A 15,000-nucleotide genomic window follows, 5' to 3' on the forward strand; every position below is an offset into this window, starting at 1 on the left:
CATCTTGATATACAGAAGTCGCAAGGGGTCGACGAAATACCTAATGCTTTTTGGTGAAATACGCCGAATGGTGCGCCAAATATCTTTGCGTTATATATAATAAATCACTTTCGTGTGCAGAGATCCCGCGTGATTAGAAACATGCAAAAATAATTCCCATCCCTAAATCAAACTACCGTTCACTGCTCTCCTCTTACCACCTAACTCCTTATCTTGTACTTCATCAAAACTGATAGAACACATAATATTTAAGCACATCTCAGTCTCCATTGAAAGTAATGGCCTCTGCGACGCGCGACAACACGGCTTCCGTCGTGGTAAATCCACCATAACACAACTATTAGAAACAGTGCATGAAATCGCCGCATCACTAGACGGTCAAGGCCAAATTGACATGATATTTTAAGATTTTGAGAAAGCCTTCGACCGTGTGTCCCACCAAAAGTTGTCATCAAAGTTAATACCTATTCTCAAAAACGACCGACTACTTCACTGGATTGAGGCGTATCTTACGGGCAGGCGACGGACAGTCGTTGATTATGCGAAATCAAATTTATCCGATGTGCAATCTGGAATCCCACAGGGATCAATCTTGGGCCCTCTGTTCTTTTTAGTTTTTATCAATGACACAGTGAATAATATACCAGTTAAAATGCGGCTGTTCGCAGATGACTCCGTACTTTATCATGAAATTCACAGCGAGGCTGATCAGACGATCCTAAATTCATCTTTATCAGCAATAGCGACATGGTGCTTAGAGTGGCAAATGAGCATTAACCCAAGAAAAACAGTATCAATGACCATTACACGCAAAAAGAAGCCGTTACCCTTTGTATACAGCATTATAATGGTCATAACTTATCTTCTGTTAAGAGTATAAATACCTTGGTTTAGTAATTACGTCAGACCTTAGGTGGAACAGCCATGTAGCTCACATTTAAAAAAAAGAAGCCATGAGGAAGCTCGGATACCTCAGGAGGACCTTGGCTAAATCTACAAGTAATATAAAATTATTAGCATACAAGACTTTCATCAGACCATTGTTAGAGTACGCTACTCCAGTCTGGGACCCTTACACCCAAGCAAGCATAAATATTATTGAAATGATACAGCGGAAATCCGTCAGGTTCATTTTTAATTCCTACCGCCGTAACACATCAGTTAGCGCTCTTTTACAGTAGGCGAGCCTGGAAACCCTAGAGGTAAGGCGATATCGACAGAGACTCAAAATGTTATATTAATTCATCGGGATCATGTAAAACTAGATAAAAACTGTATATTACACCTTGTAGCCGGCACCCAACGCGTTCATGACATTCATTCTGGTTTGACGAGTATTCGTACCATACCACTTTCTTTAAGCAGTCGTTTTTCCCCTGAACCATCCATGACTGGAACACCCTGCCTGAAAACGTTCTTCAAAGCTCAATCTTACCATCCTTTGTGCATGCTCTCATTATTCTATGACTCAAAACGTTTCCCACGATCTCTGTCCTACTCCATATACTATGTGATATGGATCATATCATGTTAAGGGCACCCTTATTTTCGTATGTATAAGCCATTGTGTAAACATGTGCTGTATTGCAGAATTCTTTGATATCTTCTTTTCTTTCTTCCTTTTTTTCTTTTTTTTTGCATTGTAACGAGATGACGCTTTGCTTGTTTTCCATCTTTTTTCTTTTTCTGTCGCTCCTGTGTTTCACATGTTATTAGGTTGTTAAACCCTTTATGCATATCCAACTCCTGCCTAGGGCCTCTAAAACAGGCTGGCAGTACGAAATAAATAAGATAAAAATGAAATATAAATATATATATATATATATATATATATATATATATATATATATACATATATATAAACGAGAAGGGGGCCAGATTTTTATTAATTATATCATGAGAAGTCAATAAACAATGACACCAAGGACAACACTGAGGACATTACATTTACTTACTAACTGAATTAAAGAGATTATTGATTAATGGAAATGAAAGTGGATGAAAAATAACGTGCCGCAGGTGGGGAATGACCCCAGGTCTTCGCATTAAGCGTGCAATGCTCTACCAATTGAGGTAACGCGACACCGTCTTCCCATCCACTTTCTTGAGTATTTATGTTTTACTGCAAGAACTGACAACTGGCAAGAAAGAAACGCGGAGCTGTGCCCCAGGGCCGTGCTCGGTTGGCTACCCTACACTACTGGATGGGGCAAAGATGTATAGCTCGCATATATTAGTAAATTGTGGCGAGAGTTACATTATTCAGTACTGTTTCAAATGCTTCAGTCACGAACGCACTGTTCAGTACAGCTATACGGGCTCGCACATGACTTCACGGGTGCCGTGTTTCGAGCTTCACTCGAGGCGCCAAAGTGGTGCACGGGGTAGGAGGGATACCGTATTTAACTGCATTGCCGGAGTATACATGCGGGGTAGCCAAGGTCGTACACCCTTTCCCCGCGCGAGCGTTTCTAGCGCGACATCGCCGCCAGCCATATACAGTCGTGCAGACCGTTTCCCAATAACGCGATCATCGGCCCAAACTCTACGTCACGGCGCAAAGGAGTGGAGAGGGAGACTGACCCGCCCTTGTGGTTGACGGGCGAGCAGCGGTCGCTAGGCGGCAGCGCGCTGTCCGTCGGGCTGTCGGGCCGCTGCGTCGAACTCATGTACGCCTCGTCCACGCCACCGCCACCGCCGGGGGGTGAAGCCTGCAAGAGAACACGTGGAACAGAGCAGAGGGTCAAGGCCGTGCGTATACGTATACGGTGCACCTGCGCATACATACGCACACGCGTGCTGCAGGGGCTCGCTCAGAGCAACACTGCATTTGTCTCGGCGCAAACTCTCGGGCGCTAGACGTGCGCCCCGTATCATGGACTCAAGAAGCTACGCCCTTGGCATCTGGAAAAAAAGTTTCGTTCGTGATGAAATCGTGTACAATTGTGGTCATGGCCCGGGCTTTCGGTAGTGGGCGACGCACTAACTAGTGAACGAGAAGCTTTACACGAGACACGAGATATCCAGGGCCAGCCCTAGCTGGAGGCTTAATTGCCCCGGTCTTTACGGTGACGATCAGACCCCACAAATGGAGTATACTCGGTCAGAAACTAAGAATTCGTTACAAGCTCCGCAAGACCGCATTGTAACTGTGCTGAGTGCATGGTGGCAATTATCCCAACCAAGTCCGAAGGACGTCTACACTGAAAAGAGTCCACCGTGACGTCAATGGAAAGAACAAACGCAATTGGCCGGCGCATCTATATGCCAATTACCTTTGGGTTAGATAGCGGTGCATGTACCACTGCATTATTCCATTGCCGCCGAATATAAACTGAAAATAAGAAAGACAGCCAAGCCAATACACGAACAAAACGCGTGGAGTCGAAGCTTGCCTACAACGTTCGACTGCGCCTGCGTTCGTCCGGCCTCGGTTGTTCTTTTGTCCCCGGCGCTGTATAACACAGCCGGTCGTCCATAGTGTCCCCTGGTGCCATTCCCGGACGGGGACAGCCTGACTGGCCTACCGGTGACGACTCGATCAACCCAATCACGCGCAGGGCAAGCCGGCACGGGCGCAGCAGCGGCGAGGCCAAGGGTGCACGGCGCGGCCACGGAGCCGCAAGTGGCGCGCGACGGACCTCGTCCACGCTCCAACAGAGAGCGGAGGCCCCGCGGAATACGTTAACCTCTACACACACACACGCGGGGACGGGGTGCCCGCCACGCATTAGTCGATCAGTTTCGTGCCAGCGAGCTCGCGGGCGTCGTCATCGTTCGGGTGCAGAGCAGAGGCCGCCGATATGCTGGCTGCCCGCGTTCCGCGGCCGTGACGGCAACAGCTTTTGTTGTCATTTGTTAGCAGCAGCCGGTGCTCAGTTGGGCCGTCACACTGCCGGTGTCTACTTAACCGACGGGGTCAAGGCCGCAACGTATATGCGCGTTAAACGCGAAGCGCCAAAGACGCCACATGCGCGCGGCTCGGGATTAATCCCTAACTAGCCGCGCTGGCGTAAACATTGGCTTTGCTGTTGCGCTGCTAAGGCTGAGGTCGCGGGATAAAATCTCAGCCGCGGCGACCGCATTTCTGCGGGGGCAGCAAAATGCAAAAATAAAAAAAGAAGCATTTGCGTGCGGTTGGCGCACGTTGAAGAACTCCATGGGTGCATGGTCAAAAGTGATCCGGGGACCCCTGCTTAGGAGCGCCTCGCAATCGTATATAGCGGTTCTGGCACGCTATTTTTTTTTATTGATTCTGACCACCTACACGGGGTTATTTAACGCACATCCAAAGCTCGGCGCCGCAGTCGCTTCCTTTGCATTCCGCCATCAACAGAAAACGCGAGCGCTGCATTCGAACCCGCGACTTCGGGCCCAAAGGACGAACACCACTGCGTCGGCTGTATCGGCGTCTACGTCCACCGTTTCACCGGAACATCCGCCCGATTTGCAGCAGTGAAACGCAACGTCCCATTTTCTCGATTTGTCGTTAAGAGCTTCGCGCTGAATTCAGTCACAACGATGCGGCGCCAACAAGCCCATGCAATCCACCATTATTGCGCTTTTTGGAGAGGTCGACCGACTACGGGTTCACAGAGGAGTTACAGGATGGTAGTGAGCTGATCTTAAATATATATTACGCACGACCGTCAGTGAGGTGCCTGGCGATCCTGTAAACCCCTATCATGCGACGTCCCTTATCCGTAGCCAAAGTACTTTGAATTCGATCACATCTATGTAAACAAAGGCAAGCACTCACCAGCCAATTGAGTGCTCGTGAGCGTTCCGACTTTCCTGCCGGTCGAGCGACCTAACCGACTTGCGGCCGTTTGAGTAATGTTATGCAACTTACTCTTACTTACTCATACTGACGTGCATCATACAATACTGTTTCGACATACCTGCAACGCCACCGGAGCATCGCGTTGAAGACGGCTTGTCTGCCCTGGCGTGTACGAACTTTCCGAACAGACTTGATTTCCGTATTTCACACGCTTTGATTATTCGACGTGCTGCACCAGTTGGGACTGCCTGTCAAGCGAGCAGGGATCTCGTAAAGCTGGCGTATCACCAGCCATATTTACCCCGATTTCCTCCATTTTTTGCGATTTCTGTAAGAGCGCAAACAAAAAAAAAACGAGCATATCACGGACTTATGGATCTCACCTACAGGTTACCTGCCTGTATACAATACACTACTTACGGCTTGCACTTTACAAAGTTCGGACATGTTTCTCACTCTACGGGTGCATACAGTTATATCTCATTGGCAGGTGCCGCAGGCGGCACATCATATACACTGCATAAACCAAATATCGCATGTTGTGTATGCAGACAAGAAACAATCTCGTCGGGACCCCTGCAGGGAGAGAGAGAGAGAGAGAGAGAAACTTTATTGCAATTGTAAAGATTTGAAGGAGGGGTGGTCGGAGCCTCTCAGTCCAGGGCCCCACTGGCCTCTGCCGCCTGCCCGACCTGGCTAATTAAGGACTTTTGTCCTGAACTGCTTGGAATGGAGAGCGCGCGCCCGCCTCCGAGCGCGGCAACAGCGCCGGCCCGCCCTCGGTTCCTCGAGATTTCGTTTGCTCCAGTTTCGCTCCGCACGACCAACGGCGCGTGCCGGCGCCCGCCGACGATCAAGATGGCAGTCGGCCCCCTTTCAAAGGACGGACGGCCAGCACGCGTCCATATAGTTAGTTGCACACGCGCATTTCGAAGCAGCGGCGGCGGCCGAACAGCAGCAGCAGCCCCAGCTTCGCTCCACGGCATTTCCCGAGCCGGCCGATATAGACACACGCCGCTGCTCCCGCCACGGTCACGAGCGCGTGACCGTACGTGGCTTGCCCGCGATCGATCCGTCGTCCACTCGGGACGGGCGGCGAAATGACGAGCGGAACACGAGCGCGTGTGTAGCCAATGATAATGCAAGTCAAGGCTTTGAAGAAAGCTCGTCTCGTCGCATTATGCGTATAGCCAGTCGGGATTATTGGTATAGTCGAGGGCAAAACACACGTATATCGTGAACCTATGTGATCGTTATCTTTGCCTGCCTCCCCGGAGTTCGGCTTGTCGCCCGGTAAGCTGGGTTCATCCAACAGAGTAATCAAATAGGCTAACCTCTCCACATTATCATTACACTCCATCTCTCCCTCTCTCTGCGTGTGTGTTGTTTAATAGTGTTTTATGGCGCAAGGGCTACAACGGCCAAAGAGCGCCACTAATCTCTCCCTCTGTGTGTGTGTGTGTGTGTGAATGTGATATGTGAGGTATTTTTAGTCTGTTTTGAAGCTGTACAATGTTATACTGGTACAGATGTCAGCTAGCGTTGGGCTGGGATCCAGATGCATTTGATACAAGTTTGCGTATATAAAGCTTCCCTCGAATAGAATATTCTTTTCTTTCTTTGAAAAACGTATCTTGGTGGCCCGATATAACCCCACTGCGACGTGTGTACTCGCAAGAGTCTTAATGAGGTTCGCAATGCCCCATGGCCGTCAAAGTGGCCATCCATGCTCTCGCATCGCAGTCGCCCAGCTGTAGTAGGGGACATAACGTCTTTGCCTTTTTCTCCGTGTTTGGCGTCGCTGTCTCGCCGCGTAGCCGTGACGCGGAGAGTGAAAGCACAAAGACCAGCACAAAGACCAGGACCTTGCAGAGAACGCACTTGCGTAGAAACACTGGTTTATGCGTCCCAAATCGTGTTCGTATAGCCGATAATGCATTTGCAAGGGGTATCTATATAGCGCACGCTAGACGTCGAGCGTTACGTTTCGTAATTATCACTAGATGCAACCGTACTCATAGCGCGCCGCGAAGCCAACGAATGAGCGTGCCATAAAAACCGTCGAGAATCTTCGCGCCCACCGATTCTCGCAGTGTCTGAGGTCAGCGCAAACTTTTCTCTTTCCCCCTTTTTCTTGTGTGTTCAAAGTCAACCCTTCTTGAATCAGCACTGCGTGAATTTGACTGCTGGCGACCGTTATTTCCAAACATTACTAAATTCTCCTATCGCTTAAGGCCACGGGACAGTTCACCTATTCACAGAAATGTGAAACGGATTCCCGGGGCCTCAGAGTTGGTTTCGAGCATGTGTGGCTCTTCTTTGCGGTGGATACCATCACACTTTATTGCGATAGCAATCATATTGAACCCTCCAGGCGAATTTCCGCCGCCGTCGCCGTGAGGTTCCGTATAAAATCCAAGTGCGATAAGATCGCGGCCGCGCCCCGTAAGTGCGAGGGAAAGCATGCGAGGATGAGCAGAGAAAGGAGGTGGCTTGGTGCGCGGCGTCTCCTCTTCAAGTCCGGGCGCGGCGACGCGCGCCGTATATAGGCAACCCGATGTGGCTGATGGCTTCGTGTGCGCTGTGTCCTCGCGCGCACAGTTCGCGTTTCAGCGCGAGGCAGCAAGAAGCTGCATTTGCTCGCCGCCGCCGCCGCTGCTGCTGCTGCTGCTGCTGCTGCTGCCGCCGTTCTCCATAACGCCAGAGTTATGACAGAGAGCGTTCGAGGTCATCGAATGCGGTCTGTTCATGTATGCCCGTGCGCGCGTGACAGCATGCTTGTTAATTAGTATTAGACGGCTGCTTACTGTAATTTACACGGCCGTTAAGACTGCAAACCTTGCTTCGTGTAGTCGTCTAATACTTTGTTATCGTTATCAACAATGCGCCTTTCGGGCGAAATTGCGACTTTTTTTTATCAGACCACCCGAACGTTTTCGCAATCCGCCCTCACCAAAATGCGACCTTGTAAGAGCGGACCACCATAGAAACTGAAGCACGATGGCGTGTATACACTGGCTCCAATGAGACCATATGCAGTTCACATTATGGCTTAGTGGTTGGCGCGAACTTCTTTATCTCGTCGTATGTTCATCGAAGTCAAAAGCAACACTCTACCGTTGCCCTCCCCTCCCCCCCCCCCCCCCCCCCCCCCCCGCTGCCCTGCTCCAAATACCCCATCCCGTCCGCCTACAGACCTACTAATTTCGCGATATCAATGTACACTATCCCGTTCTCGGCCGACCTCGGCTACCGGCGCCAGGATGTTCGCGTATACCCGCAAGCTAATTAAAAGCCGGAGGCGCTTTTGCAATAGAGTACGCGCCTGCCAGAGAAAGCTACAGCCGGAGAATCCATTAGACTCAGCTTGTTCTTTGTGGCAACGTACGGCCATATCCGCTTTCACATTTCCTGTCATCACAATGCCCGTGAAAAAGAAAAAAAAAGTCACTGGACCGAGTGTGATGGCAGGCTACTGAGCTGACATCAAATAACGAGCAATGAGGCAGCAATCCTTTTCTGGGCAACTATGCTAGGGAGGCCATCACACTAGATATTCGTCCGGCCACGCATAAGGTTCCTTAAATGAGTAAGTACTATTTTCGACTCTTCATGTTCTTGAATTAAATGAAGGTCCGGGACCCCGAAATCCTACAAGACATCATGGAAAGACTCGGAGTACCCTAAATAATTTAATACATGTTCTACAGCCAGTTTCGGTATCGTTTCCAAGAAGGTGAGTGTGTCGCGACGTCATGACAAAGACGCGTCTATTGAACTCGTCAGCTGGCCATATTCGGTTACACTTAGCCTTCCAGAAGTGAAAGGGAATATGGACCGGTATTCGAGGCTGGGATTCGAACCCGCGACCTGCTCGGAGCCAGGGGCGACGTGGCGAAGAGGCGCCCCTATATTTACACCGCGAGCACATACGGGGCGCGCCACCGATGCGTTGCCTGAGGCGAGCGCGCGGCCAGCGCCACGGGGCAGCCGACCTTGTTCGCCGGCCGCCCTCTCCCGTCGACGAGCGGCCGACCCCGACGAGTGCGGCAGACAGCGGGCGCGCCTCTGTGCACGACGGGACCGCGGAGCCTGCATTTATAAAGTCGTCCCCCTCGTTCGTCACGCCAAGCCAGCTCATTTCTGCTTAACGCCTTCCTCTCTCACCTTTTTTCTCCTCTTCGCGGCACTCTGCACAGTGCGTGCAGTGTAGTCAAAGCGCCGGCGTGCGTGACGCAGTTGAGACGAAAATAAACAGCGCTGACCTCTGCAAAATGAACGGCATAGGTGTCCCCCCTGCACGGATGAGGACGGCGTGGAGTCTTTCGCCCAACGATCGTCGGGTGTGCTTAGCCTCGCGGCTCGCCATGAAGAGGCGACGAGAATAGCATGCGTGCCTCACTCAGCAGTAAATTTTAGCGAGACAGCTTTCAGGCACAAACTGTACATATTTTCGTTGAAAGTATGCGCTCAAGCAACTCGCATTTTTTTTCTTTTGAGAAGTCGCAAACCTGTTGCATACGCTTCTCGCACGTAAAATGAAACTTTGTAAGCAGTTGGGAAACACTAAGAGATAACCTATTTTGATATTAAATTAGGTTAGTCATGAAACGCCAAACATGGCGCCGTCGACACCGTCGTGACGTCATGAAACAGAGACAAATCTGCTATATGGCTAGGTTGGATGACGTTGTTAATAATAATAATAATAATAATAATAATAATAATAATAATAATAATAATAATAATAATAATAATGGCAATAAAAGTCGCGTTTCTTCTGCCTTCCCGCACTTATGCAGTCGCAGCGAGCGCCCCCGTCATGACGCGTTCATTCCCTGTATACTGTAACCAGTTCGCAGAAATCGGTATTATAATCAATTAGTTAAGGTACTCGGACAACTGCCAATATTTTTGTAGGGCTTAGTTTAGGCTTCCATACAATGAAAAAGAGAAAAAATATGGAAAGCGTAGTGCCAGCAAACCTATAAAGGTGTTATAATAAGCTTTCATAAGAAGTGTCAGGAGACACCTATATGGCCCCATATTATTGCGAGAGCAATTATATGGACACTCCAAGCGAATTTTCGCCGTAGTCATGAGGTTCCGTATATAGTTCTGTATATGTATGCTATATGCCATGCTACAAAACATGCGATATGGGCTGCTTATATTGCCACACCACTCCATCAACAAAGTTGCTCATACCAGGTCTTATATTCTTGACAAAACTATTCCTCAGAATTTTGAGAACGGAAGTCCGCAAACAAATGCCGTGAAACAAAACACCGACAGCGCATGCCTTTGATGTTAAATCTTTTCAGACTTAAATACTAAGAGTACGAAACAATAACGGAGCTGAAATCTGAAAATTATGTAATTTTATTGGCGCGGCTGTGCATACATACGGAATTGGCCCAGGAAAAGGCTTTGAAACATACCCGAGATCGAAAAGTAGTGGTAAAGACGCAAAGAAGGACGTTGGCTTTAATACACGTAAATAATATTGTCCGATGACAGGATTCAAACAGAGGACCCCTAGCACAACAGCTCGTTTTTACTTCGTCAGCTTACGTTTACTTCAATTCACACCGCCACTGCAGCTATACGAGTCTTGCACTTCGTGCAATATTCTAACACGTTGCAATCGCATTAATCGCTTCACCCTTACGGCGAAACTGTGATATTATATCAAACATCTGTCACTCATTCAGTAAGTAAGTTCAGTCATTCAGGAAGAGGAAACGCGAAAGCCATCGACGCGGAAAACGAAGTCATTGGAAGGAATTGCCGGAAGGATGGTCGGAAATATGTGGCGGTGTGACCAAGTTGTCCGAGCGGGATCAACTGACCTTTGCCCAATTGCTGCAGTTCCTTCTCGATGCGAGCCGTACGATTTCATTTTCTGTCTCTATCTTTTTCTTTCGCTGTGCCTCACCGCAGATTCTCCAAACTAAAACAAAAAATAACAAAAGAACGTTCAAGCAGCAGTGTGAGAGACGAAGCTAGAGAAAAAAAGAAAAAGAAGCCGTGTGCGACTCGGACACGTGAAGAGCTACATACGAAGTGCGCGAAAACGACGAAGAGGAAGGAAACATCGAGGAAAGTCACACCGGTGAAAGCCAAGGTGGTGCACGAAGGAAACGAGGGAGACGTCGTCGTCCGGGTCGAGCACGTACGTCACGGGGCCAGACGGAAGAGCGCGTACGAAAACCAGGACGACGCACAAAAGACGTGGAAGTGATGCTTCGCAGAACTGCGCTATGCTCCTCCAGCGAACGCCGGATACCGCGAGGGAAGCTGATGATAGCCCATGGCGTATACGGACGAGTAGATGAAGTCATCATGGAATACAGGCTTTGGCGGGGCGAAAGAACGATCGCATCAAATAATGGGGGCCCATTGCCACGGCAGAGACCGGTATTCGGGTTTCGGATTGATTTTGACCACCCTCAGCTCTTTAACGAGCGCTTAAATCTGTGTATACGCGAGCGGCTTTATTACGGTTTCTCTTTTTTTTTTTCTGACCCCACAGATATGCGCCCGCCATGACCGGAAGTCGAACCCAGACCTCTCGTGCTGAGCAGCAGAAAATCGTAGCCACTTAGTTACCAAGGCGGGTACGCCTAGCGGTTTCTTAAGACAATTTCTTTTTCTGACGGATTCCTGTTAGGAAATTAAAGGGAAGCTGAAGAGTCTGTCGAATTGAATAAGACGCTCATATACGGATGCGGGAAGCTTATTAACCATGTAGGTAAAATTTTCGGGGGGATTTTTCAATTAGGAGCAACGTAATCGTCGGTTAAAATTGCGCTGTAGCTCCGCCCCCCGTCGAACGCCGCGCGCTGACGCTGACGATGCGACCGGAGATCGGAAACCGCGCCGTAGTGACGTCAGCACTGGTGTTCCGTCCCTTCGCAGTCTCCGCGACCGTGCCTGACCGCGCTTGTTTCTGCGTGCGTGCCGTCATAATCTGCTTCGCCCGACCCTGCATTCCTTTGTGTGTATGTATGTAGAGTGGCAGTTGACGTGCGCAGCATCAATTGAAGTGGTGGACCGATCATGCCGGCGTTCTGTGCAGCCTACGAATGCACGAACACGAGCGGCCGCGAAGATATATTCCATTGCTTCCCGCAAGACAAGAAGCTTGCAGCTAAGTGGGAGGCTGCTGCGAATCGAAAGAATTTCGAGCGCCCAAGAACAACAGTACGGTGCTCTAACCACTTCTGTGACGACGATTACTACCAGAATTTATCAATAATGCGTGAATGAGTACGACTTGCTGCTAGCAGGCTTTCTAAACGCAGCGCGAAAAGGTCGGGGCAACGAACGCACAAAGGCGGGACGGGTGCGGGCGGACGGATGGTAACTGGTCTTGGAAGACCTTATGAATACACAAACTCGCCCAAACCTGGATTTTGATTTACTGCTAGCTCCGTGTTAGTACGCTGAGCGGAAAATACATGTTTATCTCCCACCCTTGACGCAGGTTTTGTCACAAACCACCGTTAATTTTCTATTCGCACGTGTGTTGTGAAACAGCCTACATGCAGCTACCATAACGCAGTGCAAATGTAAAGTTTGCATGTGTTTGAAAGCCGGCTTACGCCAGGACGCTGCGCTCCCCCTCGCGCACGGAGAGAAACCGGCTGTCCGATGTAGCCGACGGAATTCGCCGCCTTTACGGCTCCAGTTACGAGTAGCGTGCGGATGACGCTCTGATGAAGGTCCCTACACGTGCTACAAGAGCCGGGAAGCTTTTCGCGCATGTAAACCATCTGTGTAGATTGCCGACAGCTTTGGGGCAGCGCACAAATGCCGACGATCGCATCCCCGCTTACGTTCCACGAGGAGGCATGCAGGAGCATAACAGTACAGTTGCTTTGCCCGGAAACGAACTCACTGAACCGCAGAATGCAGCTTTGAAAAAATCATACTCCGCAAAGAACATTTCTAACACGAGGACATGCTAACACTTCGCTTTCGTTCGCGTCGAAAGCACTGCTTGCTTGCCAGCATCTTGCTTTTTTTGAGAGGGCGGCTACGTACATGTAGGGAGCAACGCCGAACTCCTCGGAGAAACGCAAACTCTCGAAATTTACCATTACCGTCTCACCAAACCACAGCGCCAAACCACCTTGCACCGTGCTTCATGTGTGGCGGCAGCGGTCGGTCCGGACGAACACCATCGTTGACGTCACGAGGCGCCCGACCAATCACAGGTGGAAACGAGGCGCGCGAGCTGCCCCGAGTCTTCTGCTGCACTTTTCGTCGAAATAAAATCTGTTTGCGCTTTCCTTCGCCCAATTTCGATGCGATATTCAAATTCGGAGGGTTGAAAACCATTACGTACAGCTCTTGACTCATTTTTTCTGGAAAACTCTTCAGGTTCCCTTTAATACGCTGGAACTTTCTGCACGTATACACATTCACTCACTCTCAGAAGTGTACGCACACCTCCCTAAATAGCAGGCAGGTGTCGCGCCCCTACTAGTGGCAGTTAGCAGGGGACGTATTCTCATGACCCCTTTACATAGTTTTACCTTATTAGCATTCTCGCGAGATTTTGCGCCAATCGGCACTGTAAGAGTTGGGGTGGGGCATGTCAAAAGGGGTAGCTGGCTCATGCCATCGTCCGACTCCTCCAAGCTAAGGACGTTGAACGGACGAACATGTTCTCATCGAGATCGAGGAGTACTGGGTTTATTTGCAATATCCACATGAGGAGTGGAGAACGTTACGTCTCATCAGTCTAGCATGGCTGAACTGAAGCACCCTGAGGAGCCGACAAAGCCTGCTTATACCCCCCTCTGTCCTCCCTAGGCCAGGGAAATCTGCCGGCCCGCCTTCGTCCAATCGGAGCATCCAAAGTCGTCGAAGGACCCGCGTTGTGGGCGAGAGTTCACACAAGCACTCACGCACCTTTGTTTACTAACATAGCAGGAGAGGCGAGAAGGTCACTACCATTACTGGACGATCGTAGCAGCACTGAACGCATGCACACAATTGGGTCGGGCAAACGCGAGAAAGATGCTCTCATTGGCTGACTGACTACTCTCGTTGGCGACTCTGATCGCCGAAAGTGATCGCCCGAGAATACAGTCCGCAGCTTGCTTCTTTCCTTATTTCCCGTTTGTCTCCAAACGTAACAACACGATGGAGAGAAGACGCAAGCGGCTGGAACTGGTTACAGGTACAAGAGGCTTTTAAGATGTAGGGCGCCGAGACTAATACCTGGAGGGACACGGAAGGAGTGCCTCCGAAGAACGGTCGATCGCGCACACCGCAGCTCGATGCCATGCGATGCAGATATGGGCGGGACTGTTTGGCCAGGAAGTGAAAACGGGCGAGATTTGCATCTGTAGAAGAAGGCATACCACTCGTGTACGGATACCAACAGGAAGCAACTATAACGTCGGGCTTATACGAAGAGTGGAGCGGCAATATCGTATAGGCGGCATCAACACCGAGAAGCCGAGGAACGGGCGGGCGAAGTCGACGAAGCATCAAGAGCAGCGAAATGAAACAAGGACACTGTGCCCAGTTTGAGAGATCGCCACAGCCCTTCACGTGTCACTGAGAGTTATAGCACAACGCTTTATCGTTACCGCTGGTAGAGAATATTAAAGACTGCAGTCCCAGACGATTTCACGTACCGAAATATACCATAAGCGGCACCACATGCGCCCGAAGCTCAAACTCTGTTCATGTTTCTCCGAGCTCTTTTTACGATTTCTTTGTCTATGCGTGCGTTTGAGTCCCTTGTGCGTGTGCAATGGCGTGCTCCAACAATGAGTCCCATATTTTTTCCAACTGAGTACAGCGCCTCCATCATCAGTCAGTCCTGCGCGCATGACGTCATCGCAGCGCGGCATGTTAGCACGTGCGAAGCTGGCAGCTAGAAAGACCGAAGCGGCGCAACAGGTAGCGGTAAGAGAAACATTCTAACGTCGAACCTGAAATGGCGAAGAACATCAAATTTAGGGAAAACCATCGCTTATTAAAGAACGCTCCGAGCTCGAAGAGCACGAGGAAGTTCCGCTTCTTAAACACGTCCAGCGCGTACCGGTTTACAAGAGCGCACGCACTGAACGAACTGCGCAATCTGCAACTCAAATCCCACAATTACTACCCATACAGGGTTTCTTTCTCACGGATTTGATCGGCCGCCCTCTGCTCGGCGCGTTTCTGTATTCCCAGTGCGACGTGGTCAGGAT

The 15,000-nt window shown here is 49.9% G+C and overlaps 1 protein-coding gene across 5 annotated transcripts in view; it reads right to left on the reverse strand.

Moving 5' to 3' along the window:
* LOC126538845 (rab11 family-interacting protein 4A-like) overlaps positions 1–15,000 on the reverse strand; it is a 256,433-nt gene that overhangs the window by 43,915 nt on the left and 197,518 nt on the right. For all 5 annotated transcript variants that reach the window (XM_050185567.3, XM_050185566.3, XM_050185569.3 and 2 more), the window contains one exon: positions 2,584–2,711. In XM_050185567.3, coding sequence (XP_050041524.1) covers positions 2,584–2,711 — 128 coding nt within the window. The remainder of the gene's footprint in view (positions 1–2,583; positions 2,712–15,000) is intronic.

The sequence above is a fragment of the Dermacentor andersoni genome, chromosome 8, assembly GCF_023375885.2.
Source record: "Dermacentor andersoni chromosome 8, qqDerAnde1_hic_scaffold, whole genome shotgun sequence".
In the NCBI taxonomy this organism is placed as follows: Eukaryota; Metazoa; Arthropoda; class Arachnida; order Ixodida; family Ixodidae; genus Dermacentor; species Dermacentor andersoni.